The sequence below is a fragment of the Alligator sinensis genome, unplaced genomic scaffold (assembly GCF_000455745.1).
Source record: "Alligator sinensis unplaced genomic scaffold, ASM45574v1 scaffold97_1, whole genome shotgun sequence".
In the NCBI taxonomy this organism is placed as follows: domain Eukaryota; kingdom Metazoa; phylum Chordata; order Crocodylia; family Alligatoridae; genus Alligator; species Alligator sinensis.
Window position 1 is genome coordinate 316045 of NW_005841921.1, and position 9118 is coordinate 325162.

Below are 9118 nucleotides of genomic sequence, written 5' to 3' on the forward strand. Positions count from 1 at the left end.
CCCCCCCCCCCCCCCCCCCCCCGAAAAGCTATGCACCTTCATTCAGTGATGAAAAGCAACATGCTTTTGGTAGTTCATGAGAAATTTGGCTTTTAAAGTGTGACATTCTGTTGCATAGAATAATGTTAGGACATCTGTCACCTGGAGGCCTGTACAGCTGGTCTGCTTTAGTACTCAACTCCAACTAAGCCATGATGATGGCATGGGTATAATTCATCCCCTTGCTGCCATGGTAATGTTTTTACAGTGCATGAACTTCTTTTAGTACTGCCTTCTTTCTCCCATTCCATTTGAGCTCCTCTAGAGCAGTGGTTTTCAAGCTATGGTCCATGGACCCCTGGGGGGTCCACAGACTGTCTAGGGCAGTAATTCCCAAACTTTAACAGATTGCACACCACCAATTTAAAATAATACAACCTTAACTACCACCAGTAAATTTTTCAGTTCAACCTGAAGTACCACCCGCAAATTTTTGTTGTATAAAGTAATTATAAGAAATCTGTTGACATACCACTGACAGGTTGTCTGAATACCAGATTGGGAACCACTGATCTAAGGGGTCAATGAAAGATAACTATGATCATTCAAAAGTATGTGAATACCCTATAGGTGCTGACTTTTTAATTTTTTTTCGGGGGAGGGGGGGATGATGGACATGTATAAAAATTTCTACATCACCATGGTGGGGGAGGCTTCTTGCCTTACACTTGCCTACAAGGAAACCTCATTAAATGCATCATCTATCATTAAACTGCCAAAACCAGCTTGTACTCAGTAATGGAAACCACCTATGAATGTAATTAAATGTAGCCAACACTGAGTGTGACTATAAAACACATCGCCCATATTGAGCAAACCATAATGCTAAGAGTCTACCACAGGGATAGTTCAGTGCAGCCCATCTGAATAAGATATATGATAGTGCCCAGTGTGCCCAGTCCCCCCTCAGCACTTATTCTTTTTTAGGGTCATGGTAAGCTGCTACATTGAATGTATTTTGACTTCCTCTTCACTCCTATGGCTGAGCTGTACCTTTCTTTCCCATTTCCAGTGATTCCTGTTTATTCACCAGCCTTAAATGCCTGGCAGACATCACCAAATGGGGCCCCAAACAGTTCACCCAGAATCCTATTGTTACCTTTCTCTGTCTATTGTGTACGATGTGTGGGCTCACCCTCTATGAGGTGAAGCTGGATCAGGTTGCCCTGCACCTCATCTGCAGATACATTCTTGAAGCATTCCAGGGCTTGTGACCAGAATACCCGGTTCCAGTCATGAGTAGGAGCTAATTATGGGGGACTGTATGAAATATGCACACATACCTCATACCATGCCAGTGCTGAGGTATAGGATCACTGGCTTGAAACACTGACTCTGCTGGGACCCAGCCCAATCAACAGTATGGTAAATAAGCCTTTTGGCATTGGACTAATATTATGCATAGTTTGTACTTTATATAAGTAGGTTCAAAAGGGCTGCTTAAGAGTAGTTTTTTGAGTACCCATGCTAAAACTTGCAGCGGTTTCAAAAAAGGTAAAAGCAACAATTCTAGATGAACTAAGTCTATAGGTATCTTTAGTAATTTGCCTATATGCAAATTACTACAACTATGTTTGCTTCAAGGTCATTGTTTTCAAATTTGTCCATCGCTTCCATGTACTCAGGCATAACAGGGTCTGACAGTAAAGGGGCGGTGGGAAAAGGGCTGCAGGGGGAAGAAGTGAGGGGGTGGCAGAGGGCAAGGGGCTGCCTGATTCCCCGGATATATTTTCCCTGCTGTAGCAGTAGGCAGGAGACTAATTCAAGGCAAACCTCCAATAATTAGGTTCTATACTTGGAAAATTGTAACAAAATCATAAATTATAAATATTTTTCCATATATAATTATTGGGGGTTGTCTTATATTTGAGTAAATATGGTATATTCTAGCATTATTGCCTGCTCTTGTGTACCAACCTCCTTCCTTTTCCCCCTTTACAGGAGGTGAAGTTTGAACAGTAGGTTTCACAGTATGGTAGAAGCTTCATCCTTGGGGGGGGGGGGGGTTTCAAAACCCTGCTAGACAAAGCTTTTGCTGGGATGATCTAGTTAGGGCTGGTTCAGCTTTGAGCAGGGGTTGGACTAGATGACCTCCTGAGGTCCCTTCCAACCCTACCTTTCTATGATTCTATGTAAGTGTGAGTGTTTTGGGTACTATGTGCTCTAATAGGCTTCATTAGAAGCAACTTGCTGAGGTATAGCAACACTGATGATAGAGAGACCTGCTACCACCATGTCTCTAAAAACAGATCATCTTATACACTTATTTGAACTCCACTAAAGCTAATGGAATGTCTCCTGTTGACTTGAGAGGGCTTTACACTAAGCCAACAATTTTCAACCAAGGTGTTGTACTTTTAAGAATGCCATTAGTACTGTTAGGTATGCAGACACGTATGCATGATTCACAGATTAAACCCAAAGATTTCAAATAGGATTCCATAGTGTCAAAACATTCTGACCTACTGTGATCCTTCTGAATTCTTTGCAACAGAAAACTTGATTTAGTATTTTCCCATGGTCAAAAAACAAGTGAAAGGTAAGAGCTTACATTTTCTGAGGGGTACTTTGGGTCTAAAGAGGTACATTGAGCCTAGAGTCTAAAAAGCTTTAGATCTAGTGAATTAGACCCTCAGTGTTACGACTCACTAACTAGGAAAACTTAAAGTACAGCATAAGAGTCTGAAGTCTTCCTTGCATGTACTGTCTACTGTTTGTGATGATGTTTATTGTTTGAAGTACACAGCCCTCCTCCCCCCCACCTCCCTTTATATTGCATATAGTATCTAGCCTTTCCTTCTAAATGACGTGCACATCCATGAAGACACTATTACAAATCTCCTGCGTGTGTTCAAGGTTTTTTATTTTAAACCCAAAACTTGCCCTTTTCTCCCTTTTTAAAAGCAACACACACTGCCTTCCTATTTGGTTCTGAATATATGCAAGTGGTGAATCCTTACCAGGGACACTTTTATTTCTTTTAATATGAAGAGTAGAGGGGGAGAAGGACTGATGAACTGTGCTTTGGCTTATGCTTATTTATGGAACCAAACAATTGTTTTCTATGAAAATATAAAATCATAGACCAGTTATTTGGGAAGAATAGTTCTTAATTTGATTTTTATATATGCAGCCTGCACAGCTTAATAATAAATCCTTCAGTGAAAAGCTGATGTCACTTTTGTTTTATTTACAGTCTCCTCTCAGCCATGACCTCATCCTTAACCTGACTCAGGATGGAATCAAACTGCGGTTTGATGCTTTCAATCAGAGACTTAAGGTAAGATGATAACTAGGATAGATTCTAACCTAATATGATGATTGAACAGATGAATCCAGTTGTTTATATGCTACACACAATGTGCTCTGGAAATAATTGGCTATATTGTGAGTTTCAGTGGCCAAATGTCATATTTGTAGAAATAGTTAATGTTAACATATTTTGTTGCAGACTATATATAGATGCCATAAAAATATACTCATTCTAACAAGATATGTTTTCACTTGTTTTAGATTGGAGCATATGCTTAAAAGGACTTGACTGATCAGTTTAAACACAGGATCTAAGTTCAGATCATGGATTACTGCAGTAAAAGTAGCTGTAGTATTGGGAGGCAGGGCAGAGTCTTCACCCAATTGCTTTTTTTTTTTTTTTTTCTTGCTTTTTACTTCTGTAAATCCTTGTTCCCACCTCCACCCACCCTTTAATTCCTACTTTTAGGTGAATTATGTTCATAATAAAATCATGTGGCCACTGGTGTACGTTTACTCTTGGAAGGCCAGATAAAAGGCTTGTGTAACCACTAACTTTACCATGGAGTTAAATTCTAACAGTGCAGTTGAACCCAAAAGCTTAAGAGCCTCAGCCTACCAACCCCACTCACAATGCTCTGAACATATTGTTACTTAAACAGTTTGTATACAAAGAATGCTTTTTATATTCACCATCTTTAGTAAATGACAAGTTGGTTAAAAGTAGCCTCTCCGTGGAATCTTGGAAAAAACAATAAATGCTACTATTGATGTGATGTGATCGGTTTTAACCAAGCAAATTGGTGAGTACAGGTGTAGGGCTTGGTGGACATTTGGTTGTTAGTATGAATTGAATAGCATGCTCTACCTTTTCCTTCAGACAAGATTCCTCCAAAAGAAGGGGCAGCTATACATGTGAATTGAGGCTGCTCTAACACGCTGTAATTACAGCACGTCAGAGCAGACTCGATCAACGCATATGCAAATTAGGTACATGCCTAGGGCCCTAAGTGAAGAACGGGCCCAGTTGTGGTTATTTTACATGCTCTAATTATTGAGTGAAAAGAAGTAGGGGCCCATGAGTTTGTTTGTCTGGTGCCCACTAAAGGGTTAATCCGGCCCTGTCTGTTGTAGCAGGGTAATTACTAGAGGTGCACCAATACATCAGTCCGATATCAGATCAGCACTGATACAGTCAATTTTTTTTTGTATCAGAAACTGGCTTTTTTTGCCCAAGGTAGCCAGTAAGGTGGCCAATAAATGCTCCGTGCACACGCGCAGCTGCAGTGTAGCATGTAGGCAGTGAGGAGCACAGCTTGGGAAGCTATGTCCAGCTGGTAAGTCTGTTGTGGTGGAAGGGGATGGGGAAGGGAAGGGATGTGGGGGGGGCGCAGATCAAGACCCCTGCGGTGAGGGAGGGGGCAGGGCAGGCACTGCCCGGGCAGGGCACAGGACGGAGCTGCGGTGGGAGGGGCCTCCTGCTGCTGCACACACCCCAGGAGGGCACAGGGGGCATGGGCCCCCTGGATCTGTGTGGGGGGCAGGGCAGGCTGGGGCTGCACTTGGAGCAGGGCAGGCTCTTCCCAGTAGGGGTGCTGTGCTGGGCTGTGCTCAGGGCGGGGTAGACGGCGGTGCTGGGAGAGACAGTTGGGGGGGCTATGGCAAATTTTGTGGTGACTGCAGCCCCCTTCCCCATGGTCCCCTCCCAGCACTGGCACAGCCCCAGCCTGCACCAGCAACCTGCCCCATGCAGATCTTGTGGTCACATGCCCCCCATGCCCTCTTGAGGTGTGCATAGTGGTGGGGGTCGCCCCACAGACAAGCCACTGCTCTGTCCCACGTGCCCCCCGCCCCGGGTGGGTAGCATCAGCCCCATTCCCACTCCCTTCCCCCTCCCCTTCCATCAAAACAGACTTACCAGCCACACACTGCTCTTCAAGCTGCTGGACTATGTCTTGGAAATCAGATTGGTATTGGCTGACATGCCTCCTTAAAAATCAACTATTGGTATCGGCCCCAAAAATCTCTCTCGGTGCAACCCTAGTAGTTACTGCACTCCAGCAGACTCCAGCATCAAATGTATCAGCATCTCTGCACTGAAAAATGGTGGCAGGGGCACCTTAACGAAAGCTCATCAAATGAGCTTTAGTTAAAACATCCCCGCTGCCATTTTTCAGCACAGGGATGCTGATACACATGATGCTACAGGCGCTTTAGTTAGAGTGGCTCTCGGAGTCTCTCTAATTAAGGTGTTTCCCTCCCTGTCCCAGGCTTTGATGGACTCCCAGGGTACATGTATAAATGCTACAGGTCTACGTCATGCCTCTCAACCAATGCTAGGGTAATATGCGAAAAGTTGTCCTTTTTACCCATGGCTATGCCTGCTTGTCAGTTTGAAGAGCAAGTGAATAAGTCGAGTAATTTCTATTAGCACAAACTCTCTTTAAAGACAGTTAATAAAAATAAGAGATGAGATCAGTTCATTAAAATATTCTCATAGTTGTAGTATTCATATTAAAACATTTGTGAATTGCAGTTCATCAAGATTATCATTTTAACAATTAATTTAAGATTTCTTTTCTGTAGTATTCTAAAATACTTTGCATTCATATTTTGTAGATGTATATTTTCAACATTAAAAATAACGTGTTATGCAGAACAATTTTTCATTAAAATTTAAATTGGATGTAGTTAAACTCCTCTTTACCAGAATAGTCTGGATTTTAATGCATAATTGAATTGTGAAAGCTTCTGGTCATGAAATCACTTCTGTATTAAGAGTATTTTTGTTTTCTTCAAAATGGAGGGTTTACTGCTATTCAAACAGTGGAGGTGAGCCTAGGTTTTTCAAATGAATGTCTTTTAAAGCTGTTCTTATGTCTGATGGATTGCCTTTTTGCAGTGTAAGATACTGCATTTCTTTAGATATTCTTTTCAATGGAATAATTTCTTTGAAGTGACTAAGCTTGATGAGACCAAAATAATCATTTCAAGAATGTGTTTCACTTCATGCCATTTATCTGAACCTCTGAATCTCTCTCTCTCTCTTTTTAATAAGTAAAACTTTTATATATTCACCAGTTCTGTCTCTGCACAATTTTTGAGACTGTGGGATCAATGCTGGAATACCAGTAGCTCTAAGAAACATTTAGGAGCTCCCTTCACTTTTTTCTCTTTCCTCCATCATGTATTTTAACTTAATCCATTTTTTTTCTTTTTTTACACATGAAGATGATGATGCAAATAGTATTGAACTGATCTGCTGTAGCATAGTTTAGTGATCCACCAAAAATATTTTGATTGTTTTTTCTTGTCTCTAATTGTAAATTGTATAATTTTCAGAAGAAATGTTGGCAAAGTTGTAAAGGAAGAGGAGTTTGTTCTGTGTCTGTGTGCTGTGAAGTTTAAGTGATGTTTGTAAAGTTTTTTTTTCAGTTTTTATATACAAAATTGTGTAAAATTTAGTACTTCTTGCAATAAGTTGTTTCTCATCCAAGAAGTGTTTAGATGGGGGTTTAATAAAAAAAAAAAAAAAAAAAAGTTACCCAAGCTGAACAGTTCATTGGACTAGCATGAGTAGGACATGCCTGTTTCTGTATGCAGTAGTACACAAGAGTGACTGGACAGCATTATGTTTGATCGACCACCTTTTTACTCCACAGATTGAATTATCATGTGCCATTCACAGCTGGATCAACTGAGGAAAGGCTTAAGGGAGCATTTAGCATAAGTGTAGAGCAGGGCTTGAATTTGTGCCTCTAGAGTGGTAACAGGATGCCTTAACTTCACCACTTCTGTGGCCTGGCACGTGGGAGCTAGTAAAGATGACACAGTTCTTATGGGTTCCACTGCTGTTCCAAATCCAATGGGTAGAAGAAAAATTAGAAAAATACATGTTAAATTCATTCTGCTGCTTGAGTAGTCTGCTGCTACCAGAGTTAGGTCATTAGGATAGAATTAAAAATAAACTTTGCTAAAAGGTAAAATACACAGCCAGGACTTTTGAAAAGTACTGTAAATGGGCAGTGGAAGAACTTGTCTCCAGTAGCCAGTAGCATTCCAGAGATTTTAACCTATTGTATGAGTTAGCCAGAGGCTGTATTGCAGCATGGAGCTCTGGACTGAGGTTTTAAGACTAGTGCCCTTTTATGAATCTTAGAACTTTCCCTCTTGCCCCCAAATAAATTGGGATGATTCCTTGGTCTATGGCTTGTAGATATCTGGGAAATTTTCAAAGCCCTGAAAAGAGCTAAGTATACAACTGTAAATGTGGTGAAATTCTTCAGACAGTTTACATTGATCTTACATTAAAGCAACCAGTTTTGCTCAATTTGAGCCCAAAGCTGCTTGGTTGTGTAGAATTTTGATCCAAGATTAGGTAGTTTTAAATGCTACCTCATTGTCTTTCTGTGGGCAGTGGAATAAATGCCATGATGTCTTTGTCATTAGTAGCTAAACTGGTTGTTAAAAACCCTGTCTTAACCTTGTCTTTGCAGACATACACAGAAGAAATACTGCAAAGACCATGTGCTTATGTAAATACAGTGGGTGTTACAAGACTGCTTGATTATCTGCAACTATGCCTAAATTCAGCTAGTTCTTCCTCTCACCTGCAGTTAATATATTATGCCAGAATAGATTTGAGTTTAATCATAAGCCTTTCTCCTTTCTTTAATAGCAGTTAGCACAACAATTTATGCCCTCCTTTGACCTGGATCTCATTTGTGCAATATGTTGTTTTCTTGGCTGTTCATAGATGTTAGGGTCGGAAGGGACCTCAATAGATCATAGAGTCTGACCCCCTGCATAGGCAGGAAAGAGTGCTGGGTCTAGATGACCCCAGCTAGATGCCTATCTAACCTCCTCTTGAAGACCCCCAGGGTAGGGGAGAGCACCACCTCTCTTGGGAGCCTGTTCCAGACCTTGGCCACCCTAACTGTGAAGAAGTTCTTCCTAATGTCCAATCTAAATCTGCTCTCTGCTAGCTTGTGGCCATTATTTCTTGTAACCCCCGGGGGCGCCTTGGTGAATAAAACCTCACCAATTCCCTTCTGTGCCCCCTTGATGATGTTCTTTGATTCATCCTTTTTAAATTTATTTCTGGATCATGAATCTTTTTAGCCAGGTGACAGCAACAGCCTCTGACTCCAGTGCTCAGGAGGTGCCTGTGTTTTTTTTCTCTTACTTTTGTGCTAGATGAGAACTCCCCCATTCCCCCCCCCCCCCATTCAGAGAATGTTTTGCTTAAGTACTTCAAAAAACTAGTCTGATTTCTTATGAGTCAAACCTACGTTTAAATAGTGTACGTTTAAGTTCTTTTAAGATGTAAGGTATTGCATGGCAATAGACATTATAACTTTTGACTTAGGAATGTTTGCCATGTTTTACAAAAAGACTGATTCCTTTTTAGCTGGTGGTATTTACATGAATTTAAAATTCATACAGGTGTAGTATGCTGTGTAGTAACAGCAGAGTTTTAAAAATATAGCAAATTACTAATTCCTACCTTTTAGTAGGAAATTCTCTGGGGAATCCTAATTTATTGTCCTTGTCCACAGAAATTTTGCCTTCTGTCAGAGAAGTGGTTCTTTTAAATCCTGTAAAGGATGCGTTGCTCTAGACCAGAGGTGGGCAAAATATGGCCTGCGGGCTGGATGTAGCCTGCAAGGCCGTTCTATCCGGCCTGTGGGGCCCCTGAAAAATTTAGAAAATGAATATTTATCTGCCCTTGGTTCCTGTCAAAAATGACAGTAGTAGGACCCAGGGGAAGCCCAACGGGCTCCCACAACAGCAGGGCTCACCTGGCCCTGCTGCGCCCCCCCCCCTC

General features: G+C 41.4%; 1 protein-coding gene across 4 annotated transcripts in view; it reads left to right on the top strand.

The window, feature by feature from the left end:
- The window catches only part of CUNH16orf70 (chromosome unknown C16orf70 homolog), a 71857-nt gene that overhangs the window by 17013 nt on the left and 45726 nt on the right, over positions 1-9118 (top strand). For 2 of the 4 annotated variants that reach the window (XM_025198425.1, XM_025198423.1), the window contains exons 2-3: positions 1052-1404; positions 3236-3319. In XM_025198425.1, coding sequence (XP_025054210.1) covers positions 1402-1404; positions 3236-3319 — 87 coding nt within the window. In that variant the 5' untranslated portion in view covers positions 1052-1401. Of the gene's footprint in view, positions 1-49; positions 1405-3235; positions 3320-9118 lie in introns of those variants that run through there. The other 2 variants (XM_025198424.1, XM_025198426.1) reach the window with 2 other exon arrangements.